The sequence below is a fragment of the Hyperolius riggenbachi genome, chromosome 12 (assembly GCF_040937935.1).
Source record: "Hyperolius riggenbachi isolate aHypRig1 chromosome 12, aHypRig1.pri, whole genome shotgun sequence".
In the NCBI taxonomy this organism is placed as follows: Eukaryota; Metazoa; Chordata; class Amphibia; order Anura; family Hyperoliidae; genus Hyperolius; species Hyperolius riggenbachi.
Window position 1 is genome coordinate 9,563,196 of NC_090657.1, and position 12,409 is coordinate 9,575,604.

The 12,409-nt window shown below is 46.0% G+C and overlaps 1 protein-coding gene across 4 annotated transcripts in view; it reads right to left on the bottom strand.

Moving 5' to 3' along the window:
* ACOX1 (acyl-CoA oxidase 1) overlaps positions 1-12,409 on the bottom strand; it is an 82,984-nt gene that overhangs the window by 17,456 nt on the left and 53,119 nt on the right. For 2 of the 4 annotated variants that reach the window (XM_068263772.1, XM_068263771.1), the window contains exons 4-6: positions 7,849-7,956; positions 842-961; positions 633-748 (exon numbers count right to left, since the gene is read on the bottom strand). In XM_068263772.1, coding sequence (XP_068119873.1) covers positions 633-748; positions 842-961; positions 7,849-7,956 — 344 coding nt within the window. Of the gene's footprint in view, positions 1-632; positions 749-841; positions 962-7,848; positions 7,957-8,166; positions 8,328-9,781; positions 9,866-12,409 lie in introns of those variants that run through there. The other 2 variants (XM_068263773.1, XM_068263770.1) reach the window with 2 other exon arrangements.

Here is a 12,409-nt window from a genome sequence, read left to right on the forward strand (position 1 = left end):
TGCCTAACACTATCCCCCCTCCTAATGACTTACAGCAACCCCCTTCCCAATGCCTATTAGTAGTCCCCATCCTAATGTCTAACACTAACCACCAATCCTAATGCCTAATACTAACCACTCTGGCTACTGTCATAGTAGCCGATCAGCTACTCAGTCGAATGTGTTCCTGATCTGCTATTGATTTTCTCAGCACTAAGCAAACTACTAGCTGTCGTACTACTAGCCAATCATACCACTAGCTGATCTGCTAGTATTGCCTGAAACCCTAAAAGCACGCGAGACTGACGTAATGAGGTCGGAGCTGGAGGAGTACTTAAAGCTGTGCAGACGCACTTGCGGCTGTGAGAACTGCACAGCCGTGGCCGGACCTGGCGGCCATCTTCAGTGGGGCAGCTGAGGACGACCCGAGGGATCGGGTCGTGACCCCCACGAGTCTGGGAATTGATTTACAAGCGCAGCGGAATGGAAGGGGGGATGCGGATAAAGCCTTCTAACGATCATAAAACTGAAGAGGTATTTAACTTTTTTTTACCATATTGGCCTCGTAAGTCCTTTAAGGAATTCTTAGCATGGGTGTCGCTTGTCCTTTAAAAAGGGACGAAAGGGATTTCACACCTCCCGTTGTGGCTCACCTTAGCAAATTTCATCAGCATATTTTCTCTTGGGATTCGGAATTTATTGAATGACAGGAAACCGTTGTCAATCTCATCAAATCCAAACTTAGGCCCAATGTCACCAACTGTCACTCCTGCGGGAAGGACAAGAGAGCACTCTTAAGCACTCAGGGAAAACCGAACGATATCAAGGAGAAGTAGCAGTAGTATTTCCACGTGTTACTCACCTGGCAACGGTTCATGGGTGCCCATTTGGCGTATGGGAACTATAAAGGCATGGAGACCTTTACATTCACCTTGGGTGTAGAGTTGTGCTAGCACTACTGCATGATTTGCCGTCTTTCCCACTGCATTTAACATTTCAAAAAGAAAATATAAGAAAAAAAAAAAACGGCATTAGGGCAAGGCTTTTACATAATCATCTAAAACAGGGGTTTCAAACTCAATTTACCTGGGGTCCGCAGGAGGCAAAGTCAGGATGAGGCTGGGCCGCATAAGGGATTTCACAAAAAAAGTCAATCAGCAGCTCCCTCCCTCCCCCCCCCACTTGCATTGATTTTTATTTCAAAATCAAATTCACACTGAAGCGAACTATGTTGCCTATTTTACCTTATAGTTCGCTTCAGTGCTCCCATTACAAGTAATCCGCCGCATCCCCGCCGCAAAACGAGGGCTGCAGAGCCCCCAAATCGCCCGGGGGGGGGGCAATCCGCTGGCATTTCCTGGAAGGGGCAGAGCTTTCAGCTTCAGTTCTGCCCCTCCTGACGTCAATCACGGCGCATCGCCACCTCTCCCCGCCCCTCTCTGTGAAGGAAGAGTGAGAGGGGCGGGCAGAGGCGGGGATGCGCCGCGATTGACGTCAGGAGGGGCAGAGCTGAAGCTGAAAGCTCTGCCCCTTCTAGGAAATGCCGGCGGATTGCCCCCTGGCGATTTGGGGGCTCTGCAGCCCTCGTTTAGCGGCGGGGATGCAGCGGATTACTTCGGAGCACTGAAGCGAACTATAAGGAAGCTTTTGCCGGCGCGGGCCACAAAATAATTTTATCTAGGGCCGCAAATGGCCCGCGAGTTTGAGACCCGTGATCTAAAATCTGAAGTTTGTCCTTGATAACTGTCCAAAGCTTTTTACGCACCTCAAAGAACTTTTGCTTTATTCACAAAGTTTATGGTCAGACCAAGCATTGGTCATATGTCCACACAAACACCTCAATGGGCCCGATCCAGGGCTGTGGAGTCGGAATCGTGGAGTCGGGCAATTTTGGGTGCCTGGAGTCGGAGTCGGGAAAAAATGCACCGACTCCGACTCCTAATGAATTTGTAACTGTAATTAAAATAGGAAATATGATAAAATGTTCTATTTCTCAGATAATAGTCATTAAAAATAATGTATATATACAGTAATAGCTGTGCTTAGTCCACAAAAATGAAATAAACCAGTCAAAATATGTTACTTGTGCTGCTTCAATAAAGCAGTCCCCGTATTTTTAAGGTCAGATATACATATCTGATTGTGACTGTATATATGATGTGTACACAGGAATCTCTTATATATGTTACGGCCAGAACCCGAAGTTTGGCCACTTCTAGTTCTGGCCGGCCACTTCGGGTTCTGGCCGGCCAATGCGCGAAGTGGCCGCTGCGCTGCGGCCAATGTTAGAAATGGATTGATTCCTCTCAGGTTAATGTATCTTCTGACCGCAGCGCAGCGGCCAAACGTATCACAACTTAGTGAATTTATTGCAATTCAGCCGGCGGCAATGTAACAATTCAAGCCGCCGGCTTTTTCTCTGCGCCTCTCTCTCTCCTTCCCCCCCCCCCCCCCCCCTCTCGCTCCTCTTCTATGGGCAGCCGGCGGGGACACGAGTGGCAGCTGGAGTCGTTCGTCGCGGCAGGGGAATCCTGCCGTTCTTGCAGAGCGGGTGCTGGCAGAAGCAATGTCTGCAGCCTCCCCGCTCTGCTGCCCTGGCGCCACGAACGACTCTCGGGGACACGAATGTCCCCGCCGGCTGCCCATAGAAGAGGAGCGAGGGGGGGGGGGGGGGGGGAGGAGAGAGAGGCGCAGAGAAAAAGCCGGCGGCTTGAATTGTTACATTGCCGCCGGCTGAATTGCAATAAATTCACTAAAGTTGTGATACGTTTGGCCGCTGCGCTGCGGTCAGAAGATACATTAACCTGAGAGGAATCAATCCATTTCTAACATTGGCCGCAGCGCAGCGGCCACTTCGCGCATTGGCCGGCCAGAACCCGAAGTGGCCGGCCAGAACTAGAAGTGGCCAAACTTCGGGTTCTGGCCGTAACATATATACTAAATAACATCTATGCTGTAAGAATAAAGCCTGATGTGTAGCTGTGTCACTAATAGAGATGGTCACTGAGATGGAAATAATTCTGCATTGATGCTGATTTATGCAAATGTATGCATTCCCTTTGCTGATGAAATCAAATAATTTGATATGTTGTTAAAATTTGGTTCGGTGACTACAAATTAAAGGGAACCTGAGACGGATGAAAAGTAAAGTTTTATACATACCTAGGGGCTTCCTCCAGCCCCCCTTCAGGCTAATCAGTCCCTCACTGTCCTCCACCACCCGGATCTTCTGCTATGAGTCCTGGTAATTCAGCCAGTCAGTGCTGTCCGGCCGCGTACCGCTCCTACAGCCAGGAACATTCTGCACCTGCACAATAGTGCTGCGCAGGTGTAGTACGCTCCTGGCGGCGGAGTGTGTGCATGCGCACTACGCCCGACTGGCTCAAGTACCTGGACTCATATCAGAAGATCCAGGTGGTGGAGGAGGACAACGAGGGACTGATTATCCTGAAGGCGGCTGGAGGAAGCCCCAGGTATGTATAAAACTTTAATTTCATCTGTCTCAGGTTTACTTTGTTACACAGTAGTACTATAGTCTACATATGCTCTCCCCACAGAGCTGCAGGGAATCCACTGAGAATGCTGTGCACATTGAACACAGAGGTGTAGTCTGTCACCCATAAACCTTGTTCAGATTGTGCATGAAGAATGTGTAATAGATGAAGAATCTCCTTATTCCCCTGCAGAGTACCTGCACATCACTCTTACATGTACCCACAGTCACATTGCCTAGGGCCTGATCCATGTTCAGATTGTGCATGAAGAATGTGTAATAGAGGAAGAATCTCCTTATTCCCCTGCAGAGTACCTGCACATCATTGTTACATGTACCCACACTTACATTGCCTAGGGCCTGATAGATGTTCTTTGTTCCGGTCTGTACCTTTTACAAGTACTCTTACCAAGGACTAGTTTTAGTCTAAAGGGAATAAATATAGTAGTCTACATATCCTTCTCACTTCAGTTGTCTTGTAAAATTCCTAAGCGTTGGCAGTTAAGAGACGAATTTCATGTTACATACTTTTAATCAACAAAATTGTAATATGCAAATTAGAGGAGTCGGAGTCGTGGAATCCTAAACTGAGGAGTCGGAGTCGGTGGATTTTTGTACCGACTCCACAGCCCTGGCCCGATCCAATCAACTTTTTCTCCTAGGTTTTCTCCTGGGTGAGATTTTTAAATCTTAGCAACAAAATGCTTTTTAAATACTCAGAATAATTCTGAAGGTACTTTTTCAACTAGTTTTTAGTACTTTTTTCAATTGCAGAGTTCTGAAAAGCCATTTTAAAAAACAGAAGATTAAAAATTCTCTCCTAGAAGAAAACTTGGGAGAAAAAGGTAATTAGATTGGGCCCAATGTCTACAGTTGACCGTGCTTGGGGTAATAATGATAATCTACAATAGGAAGGGGAATACCAATATCCCCTCCTTCCCCTACTCGGAGCAGGAATGTCCGCACAGGTATTGTGTTTTGCAGACACAAGGATGGTAGTAAGTCTACTTTGATCATAACATTACGCTGTACTGTTTGGTCTAAATCACATTATTTTCTGTGATCAGCCTTTGTATGGATGGACTGCCTGGTACACACCATGCAATTTCCCATCAGTTAGATGGGTCGATAGATAATTTCCGACAGATCCGATCAGATTTCCCATCGTTTTTCTGATCACTTTTATGCAAATCGATCGGAAATCGGAAATGATCTATTCCACCCATCTATCTAACGGGAAATTGCATGGTGTGTAGCAGGCTTAAGTGTAGTACAAATGGCTCACAATATGGCCTTTTGTCAATCAACCTGCTCCTCCGCCCACCCAAACGTCACTTGCAAGCTGAAAGACCAGGCTGTATGAAACCACCTGTCTAGTATAAACTTTCTTTCACTGCTGCAAACAGGAGATAAACATTAAAAATGTCCAGATATGTTGGGAGCCAGGCGTAGTCACATACAGTTGCAATAACATAAGACCATTCATGTGCTTTAGATATGGTGATCTTTTTTAATGCTATACACAGAAAATAATCAGACAGCTCTCTTTAAAATGTATTACAACTGAATTTTTTTGGGAGCTCATGTAGGATAATATTATATTAGCTGAGTAATGTGATATAGGTAAAATGTCACCCTACAAAAGTTAGAAAAAAGGTGTGAAAATTATTCAATGTATTGTCCCTGCATAAAAAAAAATAGCTTTTAATCATTTTTTTTTGCTTTAGGTGGAACGGTTCTGGTCTAGTTCTGTACCATGCCCGAAGAAAAAAAGCTTTGAAAGCTTGCTACAAAAACCATGTACAGTTCGCTTTTAAAGCAGAGAGGCCCATAGCCTATTAACTTTTCTCCCTAATTTTCTCAAAGGAGACTTTTTAAACCTTACCCAAAAAAAAAAAAAAAAAAAAAAATAAATGCTCCCAACAAGAAAAATTTTTTTACACAAAATATGTTGGTTATTACTTTTTTAATACATTTTCAATAGCTGAAGAGTTATTTTTTAGATACGACAAAAATTATCTCCTAAGAGAAAACTCAAGCGAAAAAGCAAACTGGATAAGGGGCAGAGTGGGAAGGGATTCCAGAAGGGCTGTGGAGTCAGTACAAAAATCATCCGACTCCAAATCCGACTCCGAAGTTTATGAACCCACTGACTCCAACTCCGACTCCGGGTAACGAAATTTGCTCTGACCCAGACGCCTCGACTCAGACTCCACACAGGGCCGGTTCTAGTAACAATGGGGCTGCAGAGCAAAATTAACCTGGGGACTCCCAACAGACACCTCCCGACCATAAAGTGGAAATAGGGGCCCTTTGGTGCTGAGCCTCCCTTCCAATCACCTCCCAACCTAACTGTGCTGCCTGGAGCCCCAGCAGAGTCTTTGGCAGTGTAGCGTCTCACCTGCCCTCCAGCACAGGTGAGATTCTACTCTGCCAATGACTCTGCTGGGGCCTCAGGAAGCAACAGCTAAGATGGGGGCACCTTGGGGGCCCCTACAGGCTCTGGGGCAATTGCCCCCCTTGCCTCTATGGTAGCACCGGCCCTGACTCCACAGCCCTGGATTCCAGCACTCACCGGTTACCTGTGTAGCAGACTGGACTGTGCACTTCTATGTAAATGATTGATTGCAGCACTTGAGCGTTGCACGGAAGCTCTCGGCCAAAAGGAGAACACTTGTATATGAAAGTGCAGAGATGGGGAGGCCAGCACTGCTATAGTAACAATTTATTTCAGGAGTCTCAAACTCAATTTACCTGGGGGGCCGCAGGAGGCAAAGTCAGGATGAGGCTGGGCCGCATAAGGAATTTCACAATCGCGGCGCATCGCCGCCTCTGCCCGCCCCTCTCACTCTTCCTTCACAGAGAGGGGCGGGGAGAGGCGATTGACGTCAGGAGGGGCAGAGCTGAAAGCCCTGCCCCTTCCAGGAAATGCCGGCGGATTGCCCTCCGGGCGATTTGGGGGCTCTGCAGCCCTCGTTTAGCGGCGGGGATGCGGCGGATTACTTGGGAGCACTGAAGTGAACTATAAGGAAGCTTTTGCTGGCGAGGGCCACAAAATATTGTATCGAGGGCCGCAAATGGCCCGCGAGTTTGAGACTCGATTTATTGTATTTAGGCATTTATAGCAAAGGTGCTGGAGAATTGCAACCATGGTTCTAGTGTGAGCTAATATTCTTCCTTTCTGGAGTTGCATTCTCTAAATATTAGCAATGAGCAAACACTGAAGGTTGCAACATTGTGACTGGCACCTGGTGCAATCAGTAATATAATACACTGCAGGGGGAGTCATACAGAAAGTTCTGCTCACATGAACACCTTGCAGTGTCCATAAAACAAAATCAAAAAACGGGAGATTGCCCTAGGAAAAAAAAATAAAAAAAATCTAAATTCATAACATGGATGGAGGCTCGAATGAAAACATCAGAGGTTATATAACCTATTTTACACCATACACAACTAAAACGTTTAGGCTACGGTCCCATTTAACAGTGTAAAAATGTACTGTTCCAAAACAATTATTCAGTGTGTAGTTAGCTGTACGTCAAATCATCTCACAGTGTGGCTGCAAGACCAGTGTTCTCCCCAGAATTTTTTTCCAGCCGGGCGGCATGAAAAAGTAGCCGGGTGGGGCGAGATGAGAGAATGCAGGGCTGGTGCTTCTGTGTGTAACTGTTTACAAAATAGGAAGAGGTGAGCTGATGACAGCCGGGTGCTCACCAAAACTAGCAGGGTGGAGCACCCGGCTAAAAGAGCCTGGGGAGAACACTGAAGACTTAACTGAAAAAAGCAGGAATGCCACCATTCACTACTACATGAAACTACTTCTAAATAACTAAATTCAAAAACAAACAGAAAAAAATTCAAAATGTCTGTGGATTCAATAAAAATCTATGTTCAGCCTTCACGTTACCCTCTGGCCATTGAAAATCAAAGCACATGAAATGATTTCCTATACCCCAAAAAAGATGAAAAAACAGCTATCGAAGACAAGTAGTGCAAAGATAGCGAAAAACACCTAAATCTAAACAAGGAAGTCATGTGATGTTTCCAGGGCTGTGGAGTCGGTACAAAAATCTTCCGACTCCAACTGACTCCTCGACTCTGACGCCTTAGTATAATACTTACCAGGGCAGTGGATTTTGTACAAAATCATCCCACTCCGACTCCTCAGTTTATGAAATCACCGACTCAGACTCCGACTCCAGGTACCCAAAATTGCTCTGACTCCGACTCCTCAACTCAGACTCCGACTCCACAGCCCTGGATGTTTCTTCTGCATTCAGCTCCAAAGTGGCCGTTCAGTTATCGCTGAATTTTCTGCAATTTACAAGCTAAACCTTTTGTTAAATAACAATCTACTCCTTGGAAGTGCTTACACCCTCCAGGCCACCATTTAATAGAAGTCACAGTAGGACTGTTCAGTATGAATTCCTGTGTAGATGGATCATAAGTGGCTGTTGTCTCCAGCCCTCGCAGGTGGGTTCCTGAAAAGAAAAGTACATAAGCTGTGAGGCAAAAAATAACAGACAACAGCCCAATAAATCCCATATAAAGAACTTTAAAGTGAAAATGGCAGTAGGTTAGCCCTTCTCAGAGAAACCTGCAAGCAATAAATGTCTGTACTACCGGGCAGAAATGTGTTAGCATTACTATTATACCCCAAAGCAAAGCCCTTGCCCAAAGGAAGTGGTTACCATGTCCCATTTCTGTCTGGGCGTATGTCCCAATGATTTCCAAGTTCCAGGCAGCCATGAAGAAGCGGTCCTGCTGCTCGGGTGTGGCCTGGCTCAGAAGAGTAGGCAAGAACATGCCTAGGTGTAGATCAAGGGGCTCAGGGAGGCCCCGATGCACAAAGCTGTGAAGGAAGGAGGATCACATACAGGGAGAGGATAGACAAGACGAGTGATTAGCAAACAGAATATGGAGGAGGAGATGTATTTAGTGGTTAAGCAAGAATAATTACAAGAGCAGGAAGAATAATTACAAGAGCAGCGAGAGGTGAAAGAGGAGAAAAAGAAAATAATGTTACCGTAAGTGCAACGATTTCAGTAAATAAATTTGAATTTACATGCAAACCTCCAATCATTTGACCCCATTTGTAGCAGAAAGTGATACAAGTCTTGCATCTATGACAGTGTTCTCCCCAGAATTTTTTTTTTTCAGCCTGGTGGAATGAAAAAGTAGCCGGGTGAATGCAAGGCTGTTGCAATTCTACTTACAGCATAGAGGGAGGATGAGGATGACAACCGGTTGCTCACCAAAATTAGACGGGTGGAGCACCCGGCTAAAAGCTGGGGAGAACACTGTATGATTGAGGGAAGACTCAAAACTCATCAAGTGAAAAAAGACAAAATAGTCTGTAATGGATACAGCATTAAAGGGAACCTTAAAGTAAACCTGTAGTTAAAAAATAAAAATTAGAATAAGATAACTTACCTATGGAGAGTGACGGCTATGGGTTGTAAAGGGCCTTCCTGTTCCTCTCACAGTACCCGTGTTCCAATGCTTTCACCCCAGTTCAAATTTTCCACCACGGGAGGCTTTGTACTGGCAGCAGCATACCGTGCCGATGCGAGTGAGTGTGAGATCGCACTGACGCATATGAAGTACGGAGCAGCCCATCTTCTGAAGCACTCTGAGACAAAAGTGCTTTCAAGGGCTCTGGGGGCCAACAAAGCCGTTTGACCAATTGGTCAAATTCAACCAATTGTTCAAACAGCGCTTGAATGCGGGGACCATAAGAGGAAAGGGAAGGCTCTTTAGGACCCAAAGCCATAAGTATCTTGTTTTTTCATCACTACAAAATTTACTTTAAGTGGCATCATGAGATAGACGTGTGTGTACAGTGAAAAGCATACAATTAAATATGCTGTGTTTTTTTTTTCTTCTTTTTCTGCCTGAAAGAGCGAATATTCATCTATGCAGCAAGTCTAACCAACACTCCCGCAAGCACAATTAAAAGACATAGGATCATACCATGCAAGTCAGGAAGTGAATATAGTCACTATCCTGGTCTGTTAGTTGCATGTCACCATCCTATAGGTCTTTTAATTGTGCTTAAAGAGGGTTGGTTAGACACAAAATGGTTCTTGTAGCGACGCACAAACCTATGACTGGTTGTATAATGTGATTGACCGCTGACTTTACAAAGACTATGCCATGTCCCATGTTACAGTGTACCTTAAAGGGGCACTACAGCGAAAAACTGTAAAAAATTTAAAATGTGCAAACATATACAAATAAGATGTACGTTCCTTCCAGAATAAAATGAGCCATAAATTACTTTTCTCTTATGTTGCTGTCACTTACAGTAGGTAGTAGAAATCTGGCAGAAGTGATAGGTTTTGGACTAGTCCATCTCTTCATAGGGGATTCTCAGCAAGGCATTTATTCTTTATAAAGATATTCCCTAAAAAAGGATATAAACAGTGACGCTGGCCAGCTTCCCTGCTCACTACACAGTTTGGCAGTTGGACAGAGCAACTGCCATTTATTAACCTTCCTGGCGGTAAGCCCGAGCTGAGCTCGGGCCATGCCGCCGGAAGGCACCGCTCAGGCCCCGCTGGGCCGATTTGCATAATTTTTTTTTTGCTGCACGCAGCTAGCACTTTGCTAGCTGCGTGCAGTGCCCGATCGCCGCCGCTACCCGCCGATCCGCCGCTATCCGTCGCGCCGCAGCCGCCCCCCCCCCCCCCCCAGACCCCGTGCGCTGCCTGGCCAATCAGTGCCAGGCAGCTCTATGGGGTGGATCGGAATCCCCTTTGACGTCACGACGTCGATGACGTCATCCCGGCCCGTCGCCATGGCGACGGGGGAAGCCCTCCAGGAGATCCCGTTCTTTGAACGGGATCTCCTGATCGCCGAAGGCGATCGGAGGGGCTGGGGGGATGCCGCTGAGCAGCGGCTATCATGTAGCGAGACTGTCTCGCTACATGAAAAAAAAAAAAAAAAAAAAAGATTTGCTGCCCCCTGGCGATTTTTTAGCAAACCGCCAGGAGGGTTAAGTGCTTTTGAAAATCTATTCATGAGAATCCCCTATAAAAAAGAGATGGACTAGTCCAAAACCTGTCACTTCTGTCAGATTTCTACTACCGTAAAGTGACAGCATTATAGGAGAAAAGTAATTTATGGCACATTTTACGCTGGAAAAACAAAAATGTACTTATTTGTATATGTTTGCACATATTTAAAATTTTACAGTTTTTCGCTGTAGTGCCCCTTTAAAGATCTATAGAATAGCCATTATTGTTTTAACATTTCAAGGTGTACCTGTTTCCAATATTGAAAATACGCTAGGCATCTCTGTTACGCATTGTCTGTAGTGATCGAGTACACAGACATAATGCTTCTGCTGCGTCACAAGTTCTGTAGGAGTAACCTGGTTGGCTTGTAAGCCCCCTAACAGTAGATCATTGTAAAATGTAAAACAAAGCAGCGGCTCTCACTCATCGTTCAAGTATTGTTGAACGTGATTGCAAGTTTTAGTTAGGTTAGTTAATTACAGCAGGAAAAGCAGCAGAGGCGCAGTGCATGGTCCGTGAAAGGAAGTCAGTCATTGGCCCAAATCACACTGGAAGCCTTGTACACAAGCTCAATGGTTCTCAGGTTAGGCAGCCTCTGCCAAGGATCTACCGGTATGAGTGCTTACAGCTTCATCGCTGACAAATTTGAACTTCCAGATAATATCGTCCAACCACCAGCTGAGTCCACTGTTCTCCCACCTTAACCATCCCACTCCATGCACCATGTGGTGCTCTTTCACCCTTCTGCATAGCAACAGTAGCCTGTAGGGTGTTATCGCATCTGTACAAATCTCAGCTTCCATCTGTACGTTGTTAGAATGTAAGTATACTTGAATTCTAGCCTCAGGTACTGAAGTCTAGTAAAAGACTTGAGATACAGGTTCTCTTTAAGCAGTTTTTCAGAGAAGAAGATGTTCCTTGTGTAAGGCCACATACAGCCAGTTACCAGGAATGTGTAGATCTAGAAGGCCACATAATGGGTCAGTTAGACCTTAGACAACAGGAATGGTAAACAAAGCAAAGGTTTATAAAAACATTGCATTCTTTGTATGTAGGGTATAAAGCAATGGAATATGAAATGATAATAATGAGGTGGGTCATATGCGCATGCCAGCCAATGGTAGGCTTAGGGGTATGGCTCGGGTGATGTCAGAATTTAACTCTGAGGTTCGTATAAATTAGGGAGACCGGAGGGAAAACGGTACTATACTTTCCAGCTATCCGGCTCTCTATGCTTCCTAGTTAGAATGCTAGCTTCCTGTCTGTATGCTGTAAATATAGGTGATGTACATAGGAAAGACGATTTATACTCTGAAGAAATCAACACAAGATGCTTAATAAAACCCTTTGTAAGGTGAAGAAGGCTGTCTCCACTCTATCTCCTGTATGCTGTCGCTGCGAGTTGCAGCTCTGATGAGTTGCTGGTGCCGGAGTAAAAGGTGTGTGGTGCTGTTGCCTATAGCAGCGTTTTTCAACCGCTGTTCAGCGGCACACTAGTGTGCCGCGGGATGTTGCCTGGTGTGCCGTACAGGTCTGGCCTCTCGCTCCTCCCCGCGGCCGCCGCTCCTGTCACCTTATCATGAGCGGGCGGCCGCTTGTCCGATTAGATTCCCCAGTAGTAGCCGCTCTCCTCAGTGGCATCTCCTATTACAGCAGCGCATGCTCGGCGGCTGCTGTGATGAGCAGGAAGTGGTACAGCGGTTCCCATGGTAACGGCGATGCATATCGCCGCTACAGGAAGCCGCTGTACCGCTTCCTGCTCATCACAGCAGCAGCCGCTGAGCGCGCTGCTGTAATAGGAGATGCCACAGAGGAGAGCGGCTACTACGGGGGAATCTAATCGGACAAGCGGCCGCCCGCTCATGATAAGGTAACAGGAGCGGTGGCCGCGGAGGGGGGAGGGGCACACCTACCC